Source organism: Pezoporus flaviventris, unplaced genomic scaffold (genome assembly GCF_033815535.1).
Source record: "Pezoporus flaviventris isolate CSIRO_AGI_PZ_B2104156 unplaced genomic scaffold, CSIRO_AGI_Pfla_v1 ptg000132l, whole genome shotgun sequence".
Taxonomy (NCBI): domain Eukaryota; kingdom Metazoa; phylum Chordata; class Aves; order Psittaciformes; family Psittacidae; genus Pezoporus; species Pezoporus flaviventris.
The window spans coordinates 1,070,407-1,098,015 of NW_026892680.1; the positions used below are offsets into that span (position 1 = coordinate 1,070,407).

Sequence of the window (27,609 nt, forward strand, 5' to 3'; positions counted from 1 at the left end):
TTGTACTATTGATTGTACTGCTGAAAATCATTCTGCTGCGTTGACAGGCATCACTCAGCACAGACTGTGATGAAAAGCTGAAAATTAGAAAGTTAAATGAACACCTGCAACGATTTTCCTGCCAATTTTACAACAAAATAAATACGGAATTATTCTGATAAGTGGGTCAAATTCATCCCTGGTGTCACGGCCCCTTGGAGGTTAACAGCGCTACGACAGGAATGAATTTGGCTGCTGTGTCTCTTTCGCAGAGCAAATGCTTCACTGAACTTTTCAAACCCCCTGTGCCAACATTCATCTTCATTTGGAACCCATCTTTCCCTCCTGACGGAGCTTTTCCAGCAGAGCCATAATTTTCCTATCAACTCGCAGTCAATTACGTTGACAGTTTGACATGAATATTGTGCATACACAAAAATCATTTGCAAACCAGCTTTCAGTTGTTAAGACTTAAGAGTCGTTTCCATCATACATAATCGCCTTTGATGTGTGTAATTCCCCAAGCTATCCTTCCGGGAAGAATATGCATCCCTTCGCATCACAGCGGCTTGAAGAGCATTTTACATACCTGTGGTGCTGGGGAGATTTTATGGCAAAGATACTGCTCTGCAGCTTTGTTTTCATCCCGTCTTTGTTTCTCTTTTTCATTCTATTGCTAGCGAGCACAAATTCCAGTTTTCCAATCTACAGCTGCTTACTTTGCAAGACATTGCTGTCAGTCCCAGGAAATCCACAGAGGGTTATGGCACCTTGGTTAGATTCCCCCCAACTCATGTTTGGGCAGGTTCTGATCCGCAAGAGCAGAGAAGTACAGGGATGTGACAAAAGTGCTCTCCACAAACCCGATGTGGAGGCAATCATGGAATCATTTAGGTCGGAAAAGACCTCCAAGATCATCAAGTGCAACCATGCCCCAGCACTGCCAAGGCCGCCACTAACCCATGGCACTGAGGCTCATCGCCAAGGTGTGCGAACACTTGCAGGGACGGTGACTGCAGCTCCGACATTTGCAGCTTCAAAAGACACCCAGGAAGCAAAAACCAGACAGCAGATCACCATGGTCATGGTTTCCAGGGCCACCAAGCCCCATTTCCTGCACATTTGCCCTTCCCAACCTCAAACACAGACAGTCTCTGGCTTTAAGTTCTGAGAAAGCCCACTTTACCAGCTTTCGGTGTGCGGGTCGTGTTCTGTAGGTACTCTCCACTCTTGTACAGCTCCAAGACTCTCTCTAGCTGAGCAGCCGTCTCATCTATGCCCCAGTGAAGTTCTCCTTTAAAAAGCACAGAAAACAAACGAGTTAGACCAAGAAGAGCCTGCACAGGACACAACAAGGCTGCATTCGAATAAAGCCCTCATCAGAAGCAGAGCCCAGCAGTGCCCCTGCTCTTTGGCAGCGTTGTGATGCGGACATGAAATCCCTGTCTTAGCTCAAATAGGGTTTCAAACCTGGCATGAGCCAGACACACAGCATAAGGTATAAAACAATGCATTGAAAACCCTCAAATCAGATTTACAGGCACATGCAACTACTCTCGTCCTTTAGGCATTACCCTAGTAAAGATCTATGGTAATATCACTTGCCTCTGTCTTTTCAGATATAAAAGCACCACTGGCACCACTGGCAATGGGGAAGCAACCTGCTTTTGTCACTGAAATTCCACTTAGCGGAGACAGGAGCTCCTTTAGATCCCACAAGGAACTGCGTTCTGATGCAGCTCATACCCCGGTGCCAGGAGGAAGCAAATTCCTCTGTAAAGCTGAGATAAAGTTCCCAGCGGGATCCCTCTGGTATATGGGGCCATTCCTCACTTTTCTGTATGGGGGAAATATTCTCCTGGGTAGAAAACCAATGTGGTTCTATTGCAGTGAAAATAACAGCAGCATCTTTCCCACTGCAAACATGACAGTCACACGGAAAAAGGAAATGCTCCCCATGACCTGTGATTACCTGTCGCATTGACTATCTTATCCAGTAACGGTTTCAGTGAGGATGGAGCACTGTGTGGAAGAAGATAGGTGAAAAAGAACCTGCAATGGAAAAGTAACTCATATTGAGAAAGCCAAAACGAGAGATTATAAATGTCTGGTAACTACTGCACAACGTAAGGGGTAAAATTCCTATTGCTTACAAGCCTGTTCAAGGAATACGATCACATCCTATACTCAAATAAATACATAGCTGAGAGCATTCACCCAGCTGCCTGGCAGACCTAGACCATGCTGCCTAATAACTACATGCAACCGTGCCATTAACGCAGAAGACTGCTGTGAAGCCCATTGGACTGTGACTATTTGTAAAGCCATCTGTACTTTAACAAACTAAAAGGATGCTCTCAAACCCAGAAGAAGCCTTGTGGGGGTTTTACTTTGGCAAAGTAAAGTAAATGGGTTTTCATACACAGAAGCCACACTGTCAAAAAGAAACCTCCAGGGACTGATGCTCAGGAGGGAGACGAGAGGACATCTTCCATAAGCACACATTAAAAACTAAGTAACTGATAGCAAGAACTGCTCACAGACACAGGTATTACTGAGCTGACATGTTTTATTTACACAGTGAATATTTCCTCAAGATTGTAACTGCCTTCCTCATCCCTTACAAAACCAGTATTGACCATTTTCCCATATGAGATTAATCCCTAGATAGGTTTTCTTAACAAAGAGTATGAAACAGCCAATAAAAATACATCTAGAAATCTAAAGAGCAATATAACATAGAATCACAGAATCCCAGACTGGTTTGGGTTGGAAGGGACCTTAAAACTTACCCAGTTCCAGCCCCCTGCCACAGGCAGGGACCCCTTCCACTAGAGCAGCTTGCTCCAAGCCCCTGCGTCCAACCTGGCCTCGAACACTGCCAGGGATGGGGCAGCCACAGCTCCTCTGGGCACCCTGTGCCAGCGCCTCAGCACCCTCACAGGGAAGAGCTTCTGCCTTAGATCTAACCTGAACTCCCCCTGTTTCAGTCTGAACCCATCACCCCTTGTCCTGTCGCTGCAGTCCCTGATGAAGAGTCCCTCTCCAGCATCCTTGCAGCCCCCCCCCCCTTCAGACACTGGAGGCTGCTCTGACGTCTCCACGCAGCTTCCCTTCTCCAGGCTGAACAGCCCCAGTGTTCTCAGCCTGTCTTCATACGGGAGGTGCTGCAGCCCCTGATCATCCCCATGGCCTCTGGACTTGCTCCAGCAGCTCCATGTCCTTATGCTGGGAACATCAGCACTGCACACGGTGCTGCAAGTGGGGTGCAAACACCCACATGTGAAATTCTGGCATGTACAGACACTGGCGCCTGCACAACCTAGTTGCAGGAACGTTTGTTACCCATTGATTCCAGGGCCAGTGGCATCTTTTGTGATCTCCATAACACAGCTTCCCAGACCCTTTTACATTTGTCCCTACAGCCTTCTTCCCTCCTTTCTTTATGTCTTTCTGAGAATTAGCTGATCTCTAGTCAAGAATTGTCAATGCTGGAGAATTCACCTCAGCCATTAGCCGACGGTTCAAAACATCAATTACCCTTACTTTTGAAGCTGTCCAGTGCTTTGAAAACTGCTCCTCCAAACATCTGCAGGAAAACCCATGGAGACGCGTTTGTGACAGAGGGTAACCATTCGAGAGTCAAGAAGAGCCAGTTCTTGCATAATAAGAGTTATCTTCCTAAATGGTTTCTCTCCTTTAATCATTTACCTCATAAAGAACCCAGCTAGATAGCTTTCATTATGCTCTCAAGGCTAGGGCACGCTGTATTCTAAAATCACCAGGGGTTTTATGCACTGTTTGACATACTGCTGCTTTTGATTTCTACCTAACAGCACTAGCAACCCTTTACTGAGGGCAACCTCCAGCTCTGCAACACCAGAGCGCATCCACCTAGAGACATCCAGCGAGACCAGCAACCTGCTGCAAGCCCACCGCATCGCAGGCGCATCCCCACTTCAGACCAGGATGGATGGGTGCCTATTAAAGGTTTCTTATTTGGTGTGTTTTACTGGTCTTAACCAAAAGCTAGCAAGCCAAGCAAGGTCTTTAAGCCAAGCAAATGGGAACGGAAAACTTTGCAGGACACGCTAAACTCCGCGCTGCAAACTGCAGATGGCTGTCATGTGGTGTGGCCCATTTCAGTGTGGTCAGCTAATGCATCACACATGCTGGTGAGTGCCCTGGGACCAAAGCAGAAGACTCTTCTTTGGAGCAGCCTCTCCTCGCTGTGGTCTGGCAGGCAGTGAATGGCGTGATACTTGAAAGGGAAGTCTAAGAAATGAGCACACCATTATGGCATTGCTTTGAGATCCTTCATCCTCCTATCTGGATCGGACAAGGCAGCCGCCTGCCCCAGCAGGAGGAGCATGGCACTGAGCATCAGCTCTCAGCTCCCCAGAAACAGGAAACACTGCTCCCCCAGCATCCCACACAGCCCTCCAAGGGGAGCGATGGCCAGTGGGGGAGAGCTGAGACCACAAGCACAAAGCCATCACCCAGAAGGACTCCATGGGAAACCCACAGAAACCTTTAAAGCCAAATGCAGAAGGTGGATGTGTCAACTGAACACCTTCAGTACGGCCCGGTGTGAGCCATCACCCGTGCGTCCCATCACTTACACACAGCAGCACCAGGAGCGAGTCCCCCCAGTGCCTGCCCATGCAGAGAGCAGGGGAGTGGGGTGAAACGGAGAACCCCTTGCTTTGAAAGCTTTGGGATTCCACCCCAGATCATCAGCGACTGACGTCAGGGCCTGTTATCACCAAACCACGGCAGGGTCTGGCACACGGGTCAAGCTGGAGCGCAGGATGAGAGCTGAGCTCTGACTGAGCCCTTTGCTCAGCTGGTGGTAGAAACCATGGAATGATCCTTCTTAAATCACACCTAAGAAATGCCCCAATCATCCCAGCACAGGGCTAGTGGGCCCCCATCTCCACAGGCACCTCTGTATCACTCCTATGAAAATCTCTACTTGTGGGAAGAATTCAACGGGTTTCAACCAAGGCAAATTTAGACCGAGCGGTGAATCACACCCAAAGCATGCAAAGCATTCCCAAAGTTATAAATGCAATGTATTTTCACAAATGAAACAATTATTCATGGCTTCACTTACTCCTGGGTCACGGCTCTGACACAGTATGTGCTCACTGGTGCCAGTAACTGGAAAAGACGCTGGGGACTTCTGGCTTGCTCCTAATTCTCTACCTTATCTGATCACGTACCTGTAGGCGTTGTAGAGATTCCTCTTTTCATTCATATTCTGGCAGCGTCCCTCAACTGAACAGGGCAGGGTGAAGTTTCTTGCAGGGAATTCCATGAAGCAGTCGCTGTTACTGGTGCAAGAGCTCTCCTCGATGCTGGCATCGTCCAGATCTGTGACCTTCAGCTCCCCATCCACGATCACAAACTGCCGGGGCCGAAAATCCAGCAACGTCACAGAGCCAAGGGGAGAGTGAGCCAAATAATGCAGCAGCCGAACTAAGCTGAGACAGATCTGAAACGCAAGAGATGCGGGTACCTCGCGTTGTTTTCTCAGTGCAAAGTGTATAACTGAAACCACTTAGGCTGAATACATGACTTAACATAGGCATTATAACTTATCCTCCAAACCGAATGTTGCAACTAAGGTATTTTTCACAGGATTAACACAGTTGATTGTAAAACCCTTAGAGACTTGAAAGGAAAATAAGCTTCTTTAGCAGTGCTTTCCCACACTCTTCTTGAAGCAGGGCTCATTGTTGCTATTCTTGCTTCTAACAGAAATAAAAGCATTAACTTTTAATAACACATTGCGCACAGGCCTTCACCGCACAGCCTCATGCTGCTCCTTTACAAGCTCCAGGTCTGGAAGTTTTGGCTGCACTGCCCTGCACCCATGTCTGGAGCTCCAGCGGGTGCCCCTATTGCCTCTGTGCTGATCCTGCCTTTTGACTGCTTTATCATTTCTCCCACTGGCTCCTATCCTTTTTCCCCCACTGGTTTGCCTTTTCCCATGGAAGGGGAAATCAGATCCCCAGAAGAGGAGCTCCACAGCAGGTGTGCCCATCCCTTTGGCGGGCCCTCATGTGCCTCTTTGAGGCTGGGCTGGGAGCTCTGCGCTGATGCTGTGCTTTTTAAATGCAGGTTAGAAATGTGAATAACTCTTACAGCCAACTGGACGAACACTGAGCTCAGCCCTCTTTCCACAGCGCTGGTTTCAATTCGTGCATTCCTTTAGAGTCCACTACGTAACGTATTAATGCAAACGCAGCACTAATACGAACACAGTTAAATACTGGAATTTTTATTCGATGTGCTAAATTAATAACAGGTCTTATTCAGCCTAGCAAGCTTTTTATTGTTCGCATATAATCTTTGTTTTCCCTTCGAAAACACTGTTAAAGCCACTGGCACCGAGTTAGTCAAATCCAAATTCAACCTCAGGGCATTAAATGGCAGGCTAAGGGCAGCACCGAAATGCGTCCTTCATAAGAGGCTGAGCACATCTGAAGTTATCCCTCAGAGACAACCTGTGTGCGGTCTGCTGCCCTGTGTACCTGCTGCCAGGCTGGGATGGCAAATGCTCCTCTAGAGCAAGCTTTAAAGCACACAGATGAGGGCCTTGCTCTGGATCATGGTCTCATGTGTCAAGAAAACAGGCTTTTACTTCTTCCTTCTCCGCACTAGCTGCATCCTAGACAAGCTAATGAGCATGCCATTATCTAAGACTTCATTACAGCAGTTCATTTTAACTCCACCTCTGTGAATCAGCTCAGCACCTTCACCAAATTCTCCTTCATCTCCCTCTGCAATGGCTCACTCGGAAATATCCATGCTAAAAGGAAACTCCCCCGCTTACAACCCGTAATTTAACATTTCTTTTGGTCATTTACTTCATGTGTAATCACTGCCACAGTCCACCGTGCGCATTCCCTGGACAAGCCAAAGGCAGGTCCTGTATTTCGGGAGCTGTGACAAGTACCTCTACTGCTCATTAAGACCACACTTCTTTTGGGGAAAAGGAGAAGAGCTTAGCACAGGGAACACGCTTGCTCCACCTGTATTAGACAGACGGACGGAACATGCCTGAGCAGAGAAACTTAATCCCACATGCACACTTGCTAGCACCGGGACCAAGGCTGCTCTGCACCATCCCCAGACACCATCCAGGGGCTGTTTCCAGTGGGCATTCAAAGGGTGCAAGAACTGAATAGTACAGAACGGGCTGCACGTTGCCAGTTCCTCTCCGAGATCAGTCAGGCACGCTTTCAATTCTCTGGTACAGATGTAGCCATGTAATCCAAAGTGGTTTAGACGAAGGCTGCTGCTGCCCTGCAGCATCTCAGGTCTCAGGGAGTTAACCTCAGCTGACAACACATCCCCATATACACTGAGCAAGACAGCATCGTCTTGATCAAAGCACTGCAGCAGTCTGCCTTCATTTTGGACAAATTAGGTGTGATCCTCATGCTCCAACACGGTGGACAGCCTGGGTTTGAGACCTGTGTCCGCATATTTCACCCTTCCCCAGTAAAAGACGAACGGAGCAGGAAGCAGTAGAAAACAATTATACAACCAGCCTATGATAAGGATCAGGGGGAAAACATAACATCCTTCTATTGTCCCAATCCCAGTTGCAGAGCACGGTGCTCAGTGCCAGAAATCCTGCGCCCTGAGCTTTAACAAGTAAGAAATGTTTGTAAGTACCACATAAAAAGCATAAAACCGGCTACAATTAGATAACATCGACAGACAAAATAGCAGAGTATCTTAAACACTGCAGAAAGGGAGTGCTAAACACTGTTTCTAACCCGACATGTGATCGTATGCAAAGCAAACACTTACTAATGCGAGCTGCACTGCACAGTACACAACCCCTGCTTCATGCTCCACGTTCTTTTGTACTCATCACTCTCTTAAAAGTCCTTCTAAAACAGTTGTTACTCACTCGAAATCTGTCTTCCCAGGATGTCTGTAAAAGCTGGATCATCTCTAAGGGCGAGCCCAGCTCAGTGATGGTCGTCAGCGTGTCTGGGATGTCATTGCTGTCCTGGTAGCAATAGCCATAGAGCTGAAAAAAAAAACCACAGCCATTCACTATCAGTGTAACGTATCTTGCCATGCTTTCATGTTTCTGCATGGATGAAGGGCAAAGTAAGCAGTGTGTATCTCGAAAAACAACCGAAATGCCAAAACTTTTCCTTTCCCAGCCAGAAATTGCTTCTCACTAGATCTGATGGACTTCTGTGCGCAGTATCATTAAAGATGGGCAAATGCCCCAAACTATTATCTGCCAGTAGCTTCTTCAACCTAAAAGCATTGAAATGACAATTTCAGCTACGTGCCAGCTCCTTCCTGTGTTTGCTTTCCAAGGACATTTGAATGATTAATTTTGACTTGCACAAGTAATTGCACAAGAAGAACATTTCAGGCCTGTGGAGCAGAGATGTCTTGCTTTATATGGAGCGCGACAGGGTCTGACAGGGCTGGGGACAGGCTTTTACAGCCTCCCCGCCAGAGAGGCAGTTAAATGAGCCCAGTAAGGATCTGATTGCAACTTTCCAGCCAGAACAGCATGCACATGAAGTAAAATTAAGCGTAATTTCTGCCCGCAGTCGAATAAACCATGCGGCAAAGGAGCCTGCATGAAAAGGCAGCATTGACAAATGCCCTGCTGCTATTCCTCTGCTGCTGTGCCCCGAGTTATGTGACTTTTTAAACCTCTCTTAGCTCTAAAAAGCTTGGGGAAGGTGATGGTGGAGTCACCTGCAGGCTGAGGGGGCTTGGACACGAAGCAGAAGAAGCCGGGCTCATGCAGACCAGAACAGGGACTGAGCCCAGTTCAGAGAGCCACAGTACCGAGTGCCATCGCTGCGAGAGCGGGCTGAGGCTGAGCACAAGCACTGCGAGCAGATTCAATTACCAAGCACATTCTTACTGCCTGTGACCCTGCCAGGCAGAAGAGCAAAGACCAGGCTAAACTCAGCAAATCCAGGGATTTATGAGGAACAGTCCCGCTAGCTCTGCCTGCCGCTGTCTACGCGCAAAGGGGAAAAGGGTGCCAAAAAATGTCACAGAAGTAAACAGTTTTCCTTTTTGGTGTAAAACCAGCACTGTATTTCCAAGCAGCTGCTTACCACGGATGTTAACCCGAACGGAAACAAGAGCTAGAAGATCTTCTTTTAAAACATGCTGAAAAGATCTTGGCATCGATGCACAAGTGCCGATAAGAACACTGGAAATAGGAAAAGGGACTTTTCTCTTTACTGCCACGACCACGACAAAGATTGCAACAGCAATTACCTCTTAAACTAGAGCCATTCAGACCGGACCTGGCTTTGCTCCTTATCATCTGTGACACCATTTTTATGCTGCTTATTGGCAGGAGTTAAGCCTTGGTGTGCTGAGAACTACCCGAGAGGATCACATCATCACGAGTCTGTCTGAGCCTTCTGAGCTAACACCACCACGGAATTAAAGGACACTATTGAATACAACATTTCTCTTTCCTCAGAGACAAGCTGGATTCTGCAGTTCCTCCTAGGCATTTCAGGTCTTCCCCTGCGTGAGGGCAGATGAAGAAGGCAGGCTGAAGGTCCGCAGATTGAAAGCCACCCCTTTAGAGTGTCAAAATCTGTTTCTGCAGCATCCGCAGAGTTCAGCTCTTCTCTTTAGCTCAGTAATGCTATCCCTTGGGAAAAATGCCATGAGGGAAACTAGCAAGCACCCAAACTGGGAAATGGCAGTATCACCCTAACTGTTGGCTTACAGTAACGCTGGGTGCAAAAAAGGTGTCAGTCTTCATTAGGCATTCCCAGCGCTCATGGAAACCATTCCACAAACAGAAAAACCTAAGACAAACAATTACACATACAAACACATAGGCAGAAACGAACTGCAGTATCTGTTTGGGTCTACTTTATCTCAGTCCATGAATGCCAATAACAATAATGTGTTAGGCTTGCTCTCAGAGAGCTGGAGCTTTGCTCCTAAGTAATTCTTTCATTTGAGTGTCCAATTTGTACCTCAGCAAAAGCCTTCAGTGCCCGAGTACCTGAGTATTCGGTGTGTATTATACTATGTTAGTGCCCATGTAATCACTTCAGTCCTCGTGGAGGCTTAAATGACCTGATCCAGTTTTGGTTTTGTATGAAATCGCTCTTTCTTCTCAGCAGAAGATGTTCTTGCAGGAGCTCAGCCTCACAGCGCTGAGCGAGTTAGCGTGGGGCTGGCTCAGAAACACATCATCTAACCTGAGCTCTTTATTGCTTTTGCTGAAGTGAAACCTCTCCAGATGCAACGTTATTACATAATTATATAGAGTTATAAAAGCACAGAAGTCTGAGACATAAAGGATTTATTGGGCCCCGTTTATACGTTTCCAAACAAACTCCTGAAGCTAAAGGCAAAAATGCCCATGTAATTACATGGCCGTATTTGTATGTGCAATTACCATGATTACAAACTGGGCAAGTCCCAACAGCCAGTTAAGCATCTAAAATGGTTACATTCATCCCCTCCTGATGAACCACCACCCAGCATGCAGATGTTTCAAAGTACAGAATATATATATATATAGACACAAAATACTCCGAGGCAGTAATTCTTCAGCCTTTCGTTTAAGAAGTGGCTTATTAAGACACAGAAACAAGTACAGAGGTTCTGGCCAAAATATTTCTTTCTCCTCCCCCCCCCCTTTTGCTTTTTGTCCAATCCATTTTAAGGTCTGAAATGAGACAAAACGGTTTGTATTCCCAGACGGTGAAGTAAGAAACAGATAGCTGGATGCATACAATAACAAGAAAAATAACCACACGGGGAAACTGAATGTAGCTGGAAGCAGGAGATGAGCCAAAATACCTCCTCTATCTGAAATGCTATTAGGCTGGACATCATTCTCAGTGTCACAAAGCTGCGCTTTAGATACATGCAAGAGCGATGGTTTTCATCCGCCTTTTCAGCATGGTTTCAATTAAATGAGTGGAAAGAAACACAATCCCACATCTTTTTGCTATCTCGAGTCACTGCATTTAAACACCACCCCAATATATTTGTGCACAGAATCTGAAGGCAAACACTCTTCACTACTCGGATGCTTCTCTGTCTGTTTAGAAGACCAGATGCCAGAGAGGAAATGCTGACCTGTTCTCGCATCGCACGCCGCAACTCGGTTTGAGGAAACCCTGGTGACTGAATCATTTCTCGCCCTGTTTGGATTTTCTCAGTCACAGAGGCTCAGTCCTGAATCAATCTTTATGCAGCCAAAACTCACACTGACTCCAATGATTTTTGGGGCACGCCGGGCATACAGGGTCAGCCCCTGCAAAGTTATACTGCATTGTAGGAGCCCACGGCCCTACGGCCGGTCAGTTCACCTCTCTTCACAATCCCCTTTTACTACAAATGATGGGGACAGAGGTGACCCTTTCAGAGGAGCCAGGGAAGGCGAAAGCAGAGGTCAGCCCTGACACAAAAGCTGACAAGCTTACTGAATAAAAGCACAAAATAAAGGAGCTTATGAAGCCGCTATCAACGGGGGTAAAGCTGTGCAAACAACGAGCGCTCCTGCATTAGCACAGGCACCCTAGCTGGATGCTCAGGAAAACAAACGGCAAGCCAGAACCTCCACCGGAGTGTTAGGTGTCATTGACAGAGGTTGCTCAGTTGGCAAGGGTAAAACCAGCTGCCCCGGTACGGATCGTGCCACCTCCCTAAGACTTACAATACATTCAGAATCTTTTCCTCTTTTGTGCTAGATTTCAGCCCTTAATGCTCCCAATCTTTACATTTTTCTCCACAACCATACAATCCGGAAATTTCCCCCTTTTTCTCTTTAATGGACATGAGATTTCCATGAGTCCAGGAATAGGAACCTTGAGAACACTGCTTCCAGCTGTAACAAGTGACAGGCTTAACTACATTACAATCAGGGGAAATAAAAAGCTCCCACTGACATTGGTAGCCTTTTAATGAGCCATTTGTTTGAGCTGCTACATGTCAAAACCAGAACAGCACACGTTTTAGAAGCTCTGGCTACTTTACTGCTATCAAAGTGAATATAGTATTCTTTATGCAACCAACCCTTGGATCCACCTTTCATTCATGGAGCACTGGGACAGCCTCTGCAAGAGCTGGGACACCCCCCCCCCCCCCCGCACTGTGTGATACTGCTATGATTTACCAGTACACAGAATCCCAGACTGGTTTGGGTCGGAAGGGACCTTAAAGCTCACCCAGTTCCAACCCCATGCCACGAGCACGGACAACTTCCACCAGAGCAGGTTGCCCCAAGCCCCATCCAATATGGTTCAAGGCATTTATGTTACTCTACAATCTATTCATCCCTCAGGTTTTAAATAGTTCCTTTCATTACTCGTGGTATATACATGTACACACATATAGCCACAAGCACATACATATATACATTTGTCTATGCGACATATGTATGCACGTGTGCGCTTCTACATATAATATATACGCATGACGTTTGCATCTATATTTGAATACATCATACATATATATTTTAAGATACATACTACAGTATTATTACATACTGCCACAGCTACTCGGTCCAAAAGCATCTACAAGCCTTTAACATGGAATAAGGACGAGTTTCTTGGAAGTCCCAAACTTAAAAGCTCAATCCAATGTCAACCTTCCTGCTACAGCATATAAAGAGACAGTGCCTGAGAAGTGAATTGATTTTCCTCACTGAAATATGGCAGCCAAACCCTGCCAAATGCAAAACTCCACTGGAAGAAGACTTTGGTACAGGGCACCCCCCCCAGCACCCCACCGAACCTTGGAAGAGCAGGACCAAAACTGCCTGTGCTGACAGCTGTGGGGCAGGATTTCCTCTGCTGTGGGACGCTGGAACCGAGAGCCAGCAGCAAGGAATTCAAATATTAAACTCCAAACCCACAGCTCTGCTTAGGCTTGTGTTTATAAACGTCTTATTACGACTAGCAGTAAACCCCAGACGGAGCAGGAATCTCACCCCTGGCACCGTCACTGAACACTGAAGCTCATTAATAGAAAAATGGGCATGTATTATTTCGAAACACACACGAATGTATATCCAACCATATCTGCCAGCATACCCACAGAGCCCCACGGGTATCTCCATATATCACACACATAGGCGTGCGCATGCATACCCATATATATCTGCCGTCCTGACACAGATTACGCGGGCTATAGTCTCATGATTTAATAACGTTATCTCCCCTTCTTACTCTCCCTGCTTTCCTCACGCTCTGAAGTGGAAAATTCTTCCCCTAAAAACATTTACAGCACTTTGAATTTGCACTGCGCTGCACAAGCTCAAGGCCCGACCCTGCAAATATTTAGTCACACAAGCAGCCTACTCTTGTAAAGCCTTCCAGTGAAGGCAAATAGATCACTCATACGACCCTGATTTCGGTGGAAACCGGCCGATGTCACTGCAGAGCAGTCCATTATCTTGTCAATGGCCAGAGCAGCAGCTCCCCTGACCTCCATCCACAGCGACTGCATTCAGTTCCACTGCACCGCAAGCTTAACCCTTCCTTAGGAGATGATTTTGCACTACTCAACTATCGAATAACCTCTGTGCACTGCATGTTTGGAAAAGCCCGACTTGGATTCATTAGAGCCATTTGTACAATCCTTCTTGCTTGGGCATCTGTACTTTGTACGTTCTCATAGGGAGCTTTAAAATAAGCTTGGAGTCTATCTGCAGTTACACGGTCCAAGAAAAAAAAAAAGGCCTCTCTTCAAGCTGTGTTGTTCCAAATTTGGCTTAAAACAATATAAATACCCATGTTTGGCGTCTACTACCTAAACCGAGTGCTTCAGCGGAGTGTGACGAAAAAGAACACCTCCTTTAAAATGAGCCTAGAGTCAATATTAGTGTTAGCACAGCGCCTGTGAGAACTTGTTCTTGTCAAGCTTTTCATGGCCACCATAGAAATGAAAGATTGCAGTGGGAGTCAGATGCCAGGAGGCACCTACCTGAACCATGCTGGCTGCAGGGATAGGCTCAGAGAACAGCTTGGACTGGAAAGGAACTTGAGATCGTGCAGTTCCAGCCTCCTGCCATGGGCAGGACAGAACAGAGGACATTTCAATTGGAAGTAACCTACAATAATTATCCGGTCCAGCTGCCTGACCACTTCAGATCTGCCCAGAAGTTAAAGCCTGTTATTAAGGGCATTGTCCAAATGCCTCTGAAACACCGACGGGCTTGGGGCACCAATCACCTCTCTGGCAAGCTTGTGCCAGCGTTTGACCACCCTCATGGTAAAGAAACGCTTCCTAATGTCCAGTTTGAACCTCCCCTGGTGCAGCTCTGAACCATTCCTACACACCCTTTCGCTGAATACCAGGGAGAAGTAGGTTACATAGCTACCCCGTGCTTGCTGAGGGGGGAGTGGAGAAGGGAAGAGCTCTAAAACCCATGTGCGGTTCTTGTTCTTCTAAACCCTTGCAGTTCTGCCCTGGTCACAACTAATACCCAGGCCAGAACAGCCAGGGTGAATTAGCCTTGTTCACTCATCGCCACTCCTGCAACAAAAAGGCAAGCGGCCAGGAAGAACCTGACCATACCTGCAGCATCCTGTGGTGACCAGTGATCTCCCCAGGCCGCTGCACAGAAGGAGCAGCGCTGGGCTCCCCTGAAGGAAACCGGATGAGGTTGCAAGTCATCAGCTCCCATAAAGGAGGCAGAAATTCAGACCAGAGTCTTCTGGAATGATTTACATGGCACGTAAAACTGAGAAGCAATCACAGAAATCGTTCAACAAATGACTGGGATTAGTTTTATGAATGCCGCTTTCAAAAGGAGGGACAACGTGGCCCTTTTAACTTCCGTGATGGCACGTGCCTTATGGAAAGCTGTTCCTGCCAACAAGCTGAACACCCTCTGCCATCCCATGCAATTGGATGGGAATAAACGCTATTTGGCAACTTCAGCATCAAGACACGGAGCTCGCCTTCCAGTGACATGAACGGTTAGAGCGGGTTTGCAATTGTATCAGCTCTGTGCTTCCAGCAGCTCTGGAGCTCTTGTTAACAGATCCTTTCTTCACTCTTAAAAGTGCAGGATAACATCTGGGCCTTTTGGGAAGCAGTCTCGCAATAAAGAAGCACTTTGTGTAATCCTTCTTTCCTCGCCAAACCGCATCTGTCTGCTCCCTCTGCCCTTCTCCACTCCACCCGAGCTCCTTGGGGCTACGGGGACATCTGTTAGCAGAGCGAGCTGTCTCCACCGAGCCATCAGTAGGTGGCACTGCCTGCTTCTTTCTCCCCATCCACACCAATGGCCAGGGCTGACACCCCACATCACCCACCACTAACTATTCTGAAGGGTGACCGGTGACTCGGACACCTCACCTCCTGCGAGGTGCACCTACGGCAATGTCAAGCTGGGACAAAGAAGCAGCTCCATCACTCCGTGCCTTTTCCAGAGGAAGGAGGTGGCCAGCAAGCGGCGCAAACCTCTCCTGTCACCTCAGCGGGATTTGGCAGGCTCCTCTTGATGCTCCTCTCATCCTAACACCAGTTAAAGAGACGGTGTTAGCCTGGTCTTGAACCGTGCGGTGGCCTCATTCATCTTCAGCCAACCTGTTCCAAAACCAGCTCAACTGAGCTACCCGAGGAAACAATCTGGCTCTAAAACGACCCTCCTACTTGCAGCAGTCCCCTACTGATGGCTGCATTTGGTCAGACCCCCAGCCAACCCCAGCCTTCACTTGGTTTTGAAAGGTTTGCTCCCAAGAGCTGCGAACCTCTGCTGCCCCATCCAAAACACAGAATGACAAACCCTCCACGTAGTCACACACCAGCTGGTACCAGCAATCACTTCTCAGGCCGCAAATTCCCAGCGTGGTCATGGCTAAACTCCAGCCAACTGCAGAGCAAGGATTGGTGCTGGGAATCCTGCACCGCTGCCGCCACAAAGGGGATTCAGTGCCCATCTGCTGGCAACAAGGAAGAGGTCCCCGAGTAGCTATTTCCGCTGCAGCTTGATCTTCCCTGTGCCCCCCTGCTTTCTGTGACAGCGACAGTGGATTCATGCAAGAAGGATGGTGAAGGACCAGACCTTCCAGAGTTCACACACTCCCTATGCAAGTGCGTTTGCGCTAGAACTTGATTGTATATTGACTCTCTTCAGACGTGGAAAGCCTGTCTCCTTCCACCTGGAATAAGCAAACCCTACACGAAGCTTTATTATTGTAATCCTCACATTAAAACTGAAACTGCCCTACCCTGCTGGCTGTGCATATGTATAGGGAAACCATCAGGGTAAAAACCCGTTCATTATCACATGTAAAGAAAAGAAAAACGCGTTTGGAAGTATCAAGACCAGCTGGCACACCCCAGGCCAACAGCAAGTGATGTATGCACTAATCAGTAAGTTCTCCAAGCGATAAATATCCTCACTGTAATCACGACCATTTAAAACAAATCGGTAACAAATACACTAAAACCGAACCAATTCGTCTAGAAACTGCTTTGGCATCGTAACTTGGTGACTTGTTTAAATGTAGATGTCACCTCAGTGTTTCATTTGTGTGCTTCAGCTCAACGCTAAAGCTAAATGAGCCTGGAAGGAAACGGCCTGGGCAGTCTGCAAAGCACGGGTACTGTTAGCAGCTAGTGTCTTCTTCCATGGGCCTCAGACAAAGCCAACCCTTCCCCTTGAGCTGCTGTGTTTGCTTTTGAGCAAGCTCCCTCTTAAATGAATCACTGCGAGCTCACAGAAGGGCTGATAAAGAAGGAGGCTGCCACAGAAAGAAGCCTGCACTTCTCCCAGCGTCTGCAGTTTCAGACCTCCCCTGCCTTCTCTTCAGCAATGCAAAGGAAGAAGGAAAGGCAGCGCCCTTCGTTCTGATACTCCAGGGCTATAATTACATTATTAGAGTGAATCAAACATCGCTTTTGTGTCTTTACAATCGTGCTCATGGTTTGGAATTAACTGCAAATGGTTTGATTTCCTTCTCTTCCTCAAACACGGGCAGGGAGGAATTAAAGTACGCACTAAACCATCTTCCCCACCCAAACGCACAGAGAGACAGGATTCAGACAGCAGCATTTGAACCTTGCAAGAAAAGAAACCTCAGCACGGAGACCAGGGAAGAGATCAAGCACCTCATTTGGCACAGAGCGACTGCAAAGCAATTAGCAGGCTGCTAAACCCTCTTTTACAATGAATCAGTGACCCAGTTTCCCCTCTTCCTTAGTGCCCTTCATTATAAAATCAACTTTAATGAACTACCCTTCTCTTCCCCACTCCAAAGCAAATCCATCGCCACTGCAGGCTGCACCTGCCCTTCGCTGTCACACCAGGGAGCCTCTTTAGAGCCCCCAGTGAGCTGCAGCAGGCCTGGGCCTGCCCCAGACCATGGGGACAAGGCACAGTGGCCCAGCGCTGGCACTTTGGTGGCCGTAAGAATGACGGGCAGAGCACAGGAAAGCAATTAGGAAATGCAAGCTGCCTTCGCCTCAGCATCGGCTGATGCAAAACCATTCTCCCTCTTGCTGGCTTTCCATGTTTCTTTTGCCTTGATTCGCCACATCTGCCGGAGCCGACACATCTGGCTCCTTCCCCAGGCGGAGGGCACGGTGGATATGTCAACATGTTGTCTGAAGGCAGTGGTTCTTTCTGGAAAGAGCCCCCCCCCCCCCCCATCCTATATTGTACAATAATCGAGTCTTTAAAAAGGATGACTAACAAAAAAAAAAAAAAAAAAGGAAAAAGAAAAGCTGATTTTGACAAGAGACAGGCCAGAATGGGAACTGCTGAGACAGTAAAGCACAAGCCTGTTATCTTACAAACTACACTTCAGGCTGTCAGCTGCCAGAGATTTACAGGAAAAGCCCCGCTCACAGGGCTCAACCTACTCGGAACTCTTATTTCCAGCAACAGAATCTCATGGAGGCGCTCACCCCGAATAGCCCCTGCCCGTGGCCGGGGATGCCCCAGGACGGATGGGCAGGAGGGGGACAGGGCAGCCCGCGGGTACCCGGGCCGCTCTCCCCGTCCCGGCCCCGAGCACGGTGGCACGAGGGTGCCGTGTCCCTCCAGCTATTTATAGCAGCCGACTCGCATTTGGGTATGCCGGGAGCGGGGTAAGGAGCTAAAAAGAGGTCAGAAGCAAAGGCAGAAGAGGTCCCGGCCTTCGCTGTGTCGTGCCCTTGGCAGTATGGGTCCTGCAAAAATGCCCGTCAAAAGCCCGAAGAGGGGAGGAGATGTTGGCTTTCCGATTGCCTCGGCAGCAAGCTCTGGACAGTGATTTCTACGCCCCCGGCCAGCCTAGAAAACAAGCTAAAAAGCAGTCGTGATGCCGACAGACCCTGTCCCCTTTGCTGCTTTAACAGAGACATAATAAAAGCCAAGCTGCTCGCTGGTGCCCATTTTCTGCACCGGTTTTACGCCTCGCCTCCAGCACGACACCAGAGCCCCATTCCTGCCGGCACCGCCGCCCGACCGTGCTTGAATAAAGCCTGGCAGGTCCGTTTTCACAGCCTCCTTTCAAGGTAATGCCCTACCGATGCTCCAGCCCTCACCCACGGAGCGGCGACCTCGCCTCTGGAGTGAAGCGCATTAAGGAATGAGGCGGGTGATGCCCGGGGCTGACCGCGGACAGGCGAAAGAAGGAAGCGGGACGAGGCTGAAAACATGTTTCTGATTTAAATGTAATCTCTTTTTCAACGGGGTGGACATCGGCCCGGCTCTCCCAAAACCAGACTAGGGCAGCAACACAGGAGTAACTAATACAGTTCCTGGGAGCATTGTGTGCTATCCTAGGTGTATGCGTTACAGCTGGACCTGGCGGACAGGAGGAAGGGGAAGGAAAGGAAGAAGGGAGGAAGGTTAACATCTATTTTCTCGTCGCGGATAAATCACAACTACACCTTCTTTGAACACGATATGAAACTCGAGAGCTTTGATCGGTGGGATCTGAAGCTCTCGTGGGGGAGCTGGTACTCGCTCCTGCTGCAGCTGCTTAAGAAACACAAAACTCCTTCACTCGGTTCAGTTCAAAAAGCACCTACTGTGAGACCGTCTGCTCCAGCGTTCATTTTTTATCCCACTGCAACGCTCACGCTATGCGAAACGCAAGGGGAATTTCCATAGCGGCATTTACATCCAAATGGACCCGCTGAGGTTCCCGCTGATGTGTCACGGTCCCACCACGCAGCCTCGCCGGCAAGTGCCGCGCTGCGCTGGCTAACCCGGCCACCACCACCCGGCTGCCCCACGGCCCGATCCGTGCGCCAGGGCTCCGGCCACCCCGCGCGGAGCCGCCGGGAGCCCTCGCCTCCCTCCTTCCGGGGGAGCCCGCGTCCAAACCGGCCACATCCAGTCCCCCGCATCTGCGGGGTGCTGCTGGGCCTCCGAGTCCCTCCCTCGGCCCCCTTCCTTCGCCCCCTTCTCCCCACCTCGGTGTTAATTCTGTTTACGAGGCAAGGCGACCCGCGAGGCCGGGCGATGCCGGTGAGGGAAGAGCCGCAGCCCGCACCCCTCCAGGGCGGCGGGGTGAGCCCCACCGCTTGGGGCGGAAAGCGCCCATCGGCGCGCCTCCAGCCTGCCCCACGCCGGGGAAAGGCGAGGCCCGCAGAGGAGCCCCCATCCGTCTCCGCGCTCTCCTCCGGCAGGTTTCCAGCGGCGGGGCGAGGACCACGGCGCAAAGCCGGCGCAACCCGCCCGGCGCAAGCCCCGCGTACCTGCAGGACGTTGGCGTGGCGCAGCCGCTGCAGCAGGATCATCTCCTTGACGATCTTGTAGGCGGCCAGGCGGTAGCAGTCCCCCAGGGCGGAGAACTGCCGCACGCAGCGGGCGATGTCGTGCCCGCCGAAATCCACCGCCTTCAGCGCCACGGCCAGCGTGCGGTTGAGCACCGCCCTGTAGACCGCCTTGGTGTACCCGGAGCCCAGGTACTGCACGCCGCTGACATTGCGGATGTCGCGGCAGCCCAGCAGCGGCGGCTCCAGCGACAGCTCGGCCGAGGCGCCCGCCCTGGGCCCCGCCGCCGCCGCCGCTCGGCCCCGCGGCCCCGGCTGCTCCGCCGAGGTGCGCGGCGGAGCCAGGTCCATCAGGCGCCGCTCCCGCGGTCGCAGCGGCCGGTGCTGCCGGTAGCGCAGCACCTCCTCGTAGCGCTCCCGGATCTGCCGCTCCAGGGCGGCCCGACCGCCGCCGTCCTCCTCCGGTGGGTAGAGGGGGCCGCCGGGCGGGGACGGGGGTGCCCCTTCGCGGGGCGGCGGCGGGTGCTCGGAGCCCGGGACGAAGAGGACGTTGAGCAGGGTGCCCAGGAGGAAGGCGAGGCAGCAGCCGGCCGCCACCGCCGTCTTCCTGCGCCTCATCGCCGCGGGCTTCTCCAGCCTTTCGGGCTCCTCTCCTCTCGCCCCTGCCCCGGGAACCAGCTCCGAGGGGGTTTTATCTTCCTCCTTTAGCTCTCCTCCTCCTCCCGGCGGCAGAGCGGAGCCGGGCGCTCAGCCGCAGCGCAGCTCCGCATGACACTTGCCTCGCTGCTTTTAAGCCTCTGAAGCACTTATTATTAGCGGGACGCGGAGGAGGGCGGGGGGGATCCCCGGCTCGCTGCCCCCGCCGACGCGCACTGATTGACAGCCCGGGCGAGCAGCAGGGGGGCCTGGGAAACGTAGTCCCCCGCCGCCGGCCGCCGGCGAGCCCTGGAGCCGGGACTACATCTCCCAGGCGCAGCCGAGCCCCCCGGCGGGGCGGAGCGGAGGGTCGGCCCCCGGCGCTGCCGCCGAGCGGAGCGGGAGATGCGCGGGTGCGGTCCGCACGCGTGTCCGCGCCGGGTGCTTTTGGCCCTAGGGAACACAAACACTCCGGTACCCACAGAGCCACACAAAGGAAGGGGGGGGGGGGGCCGCTGCCTTTTTCCCCACCTCCTCCCTCATCTCCAAAATAACCGCGGCACAACGCGGGCGCGGAGGAGAGCCGGGATGCGGAGCTGTGCGGAAGGGGGGGGCTCGGGGTGCGTGTCACCCACACGAGGCTGAAGCCACAAATCACGGCCTCGGCATGGGGTAGCCCCTGCCCGGTTGGAAATGTGAATTGCAGGGGTGAGTGCTAATGACATGGTTATCCATCAAGGCCGCATTACGATGCTGTTAGCAACTAATTAACAAACACAATCAGCCCGCGGAACTGCCAGTGAGAAAGGGCCATCGGCAAGAGAAGAGTCGGGCGAGGCAACAATCACCACAATGGAGCGGGAAAGCGTTTCCAATGAGGGGAAGGGACGAGCCACTGAGGGAATACACATCGGACAGACAAAGGGGGGGCGGGAAGGGTAAGAGAAGAAAAAAAAATGGGGGGAGAGAAAAATAAAGAGGACTGTTTTTTTTTTTTTTTTGAAGAGAGGAAGTATAGGGATAAAAAAGGGAAAAATCAATCGTTTTCGGCCCCCGTCGTGCTGCGATCGCCCGCGTTTCCCGGAGCCCCGACAGACAGCGGAGCTCGGAGGGAGGGCCCGGCCGAGGGGACATGGAGCGGAGCGGCCCCTGGAGGGGACGTGGACATGGACCGTGTGTGCCAGCAGCCTCCGCTTCCTGCCGCCGCCTCCCGAGGGCCCACGGCACGGCCCCGCACACGGCGGGGGGGGCAGCAGCACGGCGGAGCGGCACCGAGCACCGCATCAAACTGACGGGGCACGCTGCGGGTGACGGGGAGCGGCTTTTGTACCTGCTGCACCCTTTTGTGTGTGTGCGTGTGTGTTGGGACGGCGGGGTTTGGGGGGCTTCGGGGTGGTGTCGTGTGTGTCCGTGGTCCCCCCCCGTCCCCCCCAACTTTTCTGTCCGTCCTTCGCGGAGGAACGTTCCGCTTTTCAGCTGTGCCAGGGCAGCTCCGACGCAGACTTCTCGAACCGACCCCTAGGATTTCACGGGTGTAGAGGAGGATGGGTTCGAGGCCAGGTTATTATCTATTATATATCATCTATTACCTATTATATATAATATAGATTTTATTATATATATAGTTTTCCCAAATGAGTGGGATCATAACGGTATGACATGTGTTTCCAAAGATACTGGGGCACCTGCAGCCCTGCCTGTTTGGAGCCCCCCCCCCCATATATCTGCGCGGGCGGCGGGAGGCTCGCACTGCCTTCCCGCGGTGAGGCAGGCAGATGTGAATGCACCAGCCCTCCGCCGGGGCTGAGCCCCTCGTGTCCCGTCCCGTCCCGTCCCCCCCGGCAAAGCTGCCCAGGAGACACCCTGCGGTATTAACGCCACCCGTCCCCTTAACTCGCAGGTGAAATCACGGCAGAGAGCGCGGAGGGAGCGCGAAGCTTGCGCTGCCAGGCACCTCGCATGGCACCCGCACCCATGGGCGCTATGGACGGGGGTGCTGTGTTGGGGAGGTGGGGGTACATCTCCCCCGGGCGGAGGCAGCGCCAGCTCTTCTTGCAGGACGGGCAGGAGAGGGTCTGCAGCGAAATGGGGGTGTCGGGCGCTGCTTGACACCGTGAGGAGGCAGTGATTGCAGGCGGGCAGCCCCCTCTGCCTCTTCCCCCAAACCCGGCTCTTCGGGCTGCGGAAGCTGCGCGCCCGCCCGCCGTGTTTGCGCAGGTTACGGGAACGCAACCGGACTGCAGAACAGATGCTCCCGCAAGCCGTTAAAGCGGGCCACCTGCTTTTCACATCATGCCCCATCGCAAAGCCGGTTCCCTTCATTATATCCCTCCCGACAGATACCATGAAATACATCACTCATTTAGATATGGGAGCCGACCTCTGCAGGACGACTTGCGCGGAGCGCTTTGATGTCGAGAGACAGATTGCAAGAGACAGAAAAGCCCCTTCCATGTTTCTAATTACCCCGTGCCCGGGGTCTGCCCCTGATTAGGGCGGCCCGGCCCGGCCCGGCCCGGCTCGGCTCGGCTCGGCCGGGCACGGTCGGGGATAGAAGGAGGGGAGGGGGTACTCCAGCCTCCTCGAGCAGCGCTGCCAGCAAAACCGACACGGGTGCACAAACAGAGCTACCGGTTAAAGTCAACAGCGAGCTGCGGCCGACAGCAAACAGCCCGTGCCGGCGTGGAAACGGGCTTAAAAAGCCTTTTGTGAGCACGCTCCCCGCACCGGTAAAGGAGGTTGAGGAGGAGACGGCATCTGGCCCCGCAGCAGAACGCTGCGCTGGAAGCATCGCAGCCCTTGCTAACGCTTGTGCTCACATGCGAGCCTTTTATCTCGGCTGAGCGCTTGGAAAAGCTGAATCACGGCGCAGGGAGCGAGGCCTGAAGGGTATTTTTCTCATCTGCAGCAGGGCTGCTCTTTATTTGATCTTCGCAGTCCCTATTTCTATCAATATTCCTAAAGCTGAGGGATCAAACACGGGAAAAATTAAAACCATGCTACAGCGCTAAATAAGATTAAGATCGTGGCAATGTATTGACTGCACCTCAGGGAAATCGTTTTGTTGCTGCAGGAGACACGGCCGTCCTGGAGGTTTGCGGTTCAGGAACGGGCACTGGGGAGGAGAGCTTTGGCAGTTACACCCAGATCCAGCTAGGGGCAATCGCAAGGGCCCGTGCCCCTGTTCCTCTCTGCTCTTCAGCTCGGCAGCACGGGCATTGCTGGTCTATGGAGTCGACATTCCCCAAGCTAAGCTCAGCCATCCCTGGTTTGACACCCACAAACAGGCATCTTCAAGCAAATCCCACCCTTGGTCTCAAGGCATTTTGACTCCAGCCCCCCCCCCCCCCAAAAAAAAAAAAGCCACCCCACATTTTTAAGCGTGGGTATCTTCAAGATCTCGCTTGAAAACCGAAACCGGAATCACGTTTGTGGGAGCTGGAATCCTTTAGAGCTTCTGCTGGCAAAGCAGCATTGTGCACTCACATCGCTCCCCGTTGACACTCAGGAGTTAATTCTTTCTTGCGAGGACTTCATAACGTGTTGAATTCCTGGCCACCACTTCTGGCTGCTTGTGTGGAAGGAGAGCTTTAGCTGGAAAAACCAGCCTCAGCTGGGAGGCCAGAAGGCCCTTGAAAATGCAAGTCCACGTCCTGCATGCCTTTTCACTGAGGGTTTCTTCCACGTCCAGCCTCCCCGTCATTCCCTGCTTTGCCAAGGGCTTGTCCGCTTTCAGGGCAGGGTGGAAAGCTGCTCCTTCCTCAGGGATGTGGGCCCTTCCATTCTGGATCCTTTTGTAAGTTTTCTTAGGTGGCAAAACCTTTGTAGTGCTTTCTACTTTAAACAAAAATCTCTTCATTTGAGGTTGTTTCTTCCTCTCTCTCCGGAAATCCACTCCCTTGTATTTTTGGAAGCAAAGCTGAGATGCAGCCAATTGTATTAGTCCTGGCTGGAGCAAAAAAGTACATTGTGAAACCCTGGATGTGTGGTGAGAGTCCAAAATAAAGGGTCACTAGCAGAGCCAGCAAAAACCTGCGAGCACAGGCGCTCCACAGAGGAAGGAAAAGCCTGGCCTCTACCTGAGGTGCTCTGTGCTTTGCCAAAGGGGAAAATGCACTGTGGGTTTTAGCGAGCTTGGGAAGAGACACCGGGGCGCTGCGCCTTTGGGGTTCCGTTTGTGAGCTGTGATGATTCTTGCAGTGTTTTGCGTGAGTCCGGCATCTGTAAGCAGGGGAAGGTGTTTTATCTCCTAACCTGGATCCTCAAAGCGCAGCAGTTCGGGTTTCACGTGCCAGATGTCAGCGTGGCCCTGGCTCTTCAGGAAGTTGCGATTAAAGCTTCCCTGTACCAGAGAGGTGTTAGGAGGGTAACTCCACTAATGCATGTGGCAATCTGGTGTTGCAGCGATAAAGACCCTGTAAACATTAACACAGACAGCGGAGCTCATGGATGTTTTACATGATTAGCCTAACTTCATTACCAGGAACGCCTGAGAAAGCCATATATCCCATTCCCTTCTCTTTTTAATTAAACATTGACAACACATCTGGTGCTGCTTCAAGCCCCAAGATTCAGAGGGTCACTGCTCTCAATATTTTACAATCTGCAGGGAAATACCAAGTCTCAAGCAAAGGGGGAAAAAAAGTAATGTAGCCGCTGGAAGAATAAATCTTAACCAGCCAGACCTTTTACGCTTTTAAGAGTTAATAAAATAGCGGGCAAAGAACAACCAGAGGAGGTAATTCATTTGGACATTCAGAAGCCTTTTGATAAACACCCATACAAGAGACTATTAAGGAAACTTGGTAACCACAAAGTGCGAGGCAAAGTCCTGTCATGGATTAAAATCTGGTTGTAAATGGGTACAGAATAAATGGGCAATTCTAGTAGGGAAAGAGATTAATAATGAGGTGCCCGAGAGAGCAGGACTCAGACCGATACTGTTTAATGCTGTCTTAATACCCTGGGGGTGAATAGTGACGCGGCAAAAGTTGATGTCAATAGAAAAGTACTTAGCCTGGGTCAGGAGCAACTTCAGGAGAACTCACTAAAACGGCAGGACCATGCGCAGGAGGATGAGGGCAGCTTGGGAAGAGCCTTCCGAGCCTACGGCAGCGCTCGCTGGCACGTGGGCCTGCCCCACGTCTCGACAGAGGTGAGGACAGAGGTAAGCGGAGGACGGGGCAGACGCTTCCAAGCATCTCAAGTGCTTTTCCACTCCTCCCAGTTGCTGCCCGGCTCCCCTGGTTCATTATGCCTGGAGGAGCGACTGCGCTGGACCAGCCTGCGAGCAGTCACCCCGGGAGCTCCTCCGGTAGCTGCTTAGAGCAGGCAGCGTGCGCTCCCCTGGCTGACCCTTCCCTGGGGACGCGCCAAAGGCTCCATCCACATCGCCTCTCGCAGGCTGTTCAGAAACGAGGGGTTTGGTCTGATGAGGGTGACGCGGCAGCCAACAAGCCTCAAGCCCGCTTGGTCTAAGAGTGTAAGCTCCTGGGTGCTGCCTGCCACCTACTAAACCAGAACCTGCCAACACAGCTGGGCTGCAAGTGTCCATAGGAAAGCAGCAGTCACGTACCTAGTGCGGAGCAGGCAGCCGCCTGAACTTAGCACTGAGCTTCTGGGTGGGTTATCTGAGTGAGCTGTTTACTCTGTGGCTTTTCCTTCCCACCGATTTCACTCTTGCAGGGTGGCTGTGTCGTGCTGGACCACGCTGATGTGAACTGTAGCATCATGACCTGGTGCAGGCCTGCATTCACACTGCAAGCTCTTCACGTGAGCCCGGTACACGGACAAATGTACTCAGCAGCAGTCTGGATGGGATCTTTGTGCGATCTCACTGCTGCCGGTCCTCTGTTCCAACTGTTCTGCTTTCTCCGTGGTGCCACCCCGACACAGGGCAGGCTGCGATGGCTTTTCGAGGTAAGGCCATTCGTGGCAATTACACCGGCTGTTTTTTTCACAGGGATTTGTTACTGGCTCCCTTTTTACCCAGTGGGTCATTTCCAAGGATACTATTCTGGAAAAGAAAGCAGCTCATAAGGAAAGATCTTTTAAAATCCTCTTGATACGACTTGTAAAGTCATTTGAAGTACCGGCTACAAAAGAAATGGTTTTTAAATCCCCTCTTTCATCTGACGATTAATATTGCATTAGAAAAGCCCCGTGTGCCCATTGCCAGCACCCCAGAGTAGAAGGTGGGATGCTGGTACTGCTCACAGAGGGCTCTGTCCCCACAGGGAACTGGAAGGAGTCGCACCCCAGCTGGGAAGTCCACATGCACATGGGAAGGGACCTGTCTCCAGCCCTGCGGCACCCAGGAGACAGCCCAGGGCTTCCCACTCTCAGTGAACCATGGAATCAACCGGGCTGGAAAAGCCCTTTAAGCTCATCCAGTCCAACCGTTCCCCAGCACTGCCAAGGCCACCACTGCCCCATGGCACTGAGGCCTCGTCTCCAAGCTGTGTGAACTCTTGCAGGGACGGTGACTGCAGGCCTGCCCTGGGCAGCCTCTTCCAATGCCTGAGCACCCTCTGGGCAAGGAATTGCTCCTCAGCTCCATCTAAGCCTGCCCCGGGGCAGCTGGAGGCCGTTTCCTCTTGTCCTAGAATCCCACCACCTTGCCTTGTCCTCGAGTTTGTACTTCAATGCACACAACATCCCTCCAGCCTCATAAACAACCACCTAATACTCTAACGCAGGGGGGTGAGTGGGCTTCATTTGTGAAGCTTTATGAATTGACACCAAACGAGGGCCTGCTCAGAAGGGAAGGAACAGCTTCAGCAGTGCTGGTCTAACCGCCCGGCACGAGTAACAAGGCGTTCTGGCAAGGATCAGGAGCATGATTCTCTCTTCATGGAGTCATTACGGGGAGAAAAACGCTCAGGCACCATCACAGTAACATTTGCAAGAAGCATGATGCTGCACGAGCACAGTATGCAGTCATACACAGCGAGGGTCACTGAATGCCTTGGGATCGATGCTTGACATCTGGTGCGTTTTACCATGAGCACCATCCCTTTTCTCCATGAATGGCACACGAAGCAAAGGGTTTGGAGCTTGTCCTGAGGAGCTGGGGAAAGCCGGAGCCTGGGACAGCCCGTGGCTTTGGGCAGCTGCAGGATTGAATCAAGAAGGACTAAAAGTCATGTGTTTGACTTCAAACTGCCGAGGCAGAGCGCCGGTGTTTCCCTGGGAGGAGCTGCTCCCTTCCTCCTGAGAGGAAACGCTGATTCCTTTCCTCCTGACTCCCAGGGCAATTAGCACAGGCTGGCACTTTGTTAATCC

At 51.4% G+C, this 27,609-nt stretch overlaps 1 protein-coding gene across 1 annotated transcript in view; it reads right to left on the minus strand.

Moving 5' to 3' along the window:
• PKDCC (protein kinase domain containing, cytoplasmic) overlaps positions 1 to 20,410 on the minus strand; it is a 32,680-nt gene extending 12,270 nt beyond the window's left edge. The window contains exons 1-5 of the mRNA XM_061478894.1: positions 19,672 to 20,410; positions 7,910 to 8,032; positions 5,205 to 5,476; positions 1,952 to 2,031; positions 1,166 to 1,273 (exon numbers count right to left, since the gene is read on the minus strand). Of these exons, the coding sequence (XP_061334878.1) occupies positions 1,166 to 1,273; positions 1,952 to 2,031; positions 5,205 to 5,476; positions 7,910 to 8,032; positions 19,672 to 20,307 (1,219 nt within the window). The 5' untranslated portion in view covers positions 20,308 to 20,410. The remainder of the gene's footprint in view (positions 1 to 1,165; positions 1,274 to 1,951; positions 2,032 to 5,204; positions 5,477 to 7,909; positions 8,033 to 19,671) is intronic.
• Positions 20,411 to 27,609: the final 7,199 nt, after the last annotated feature.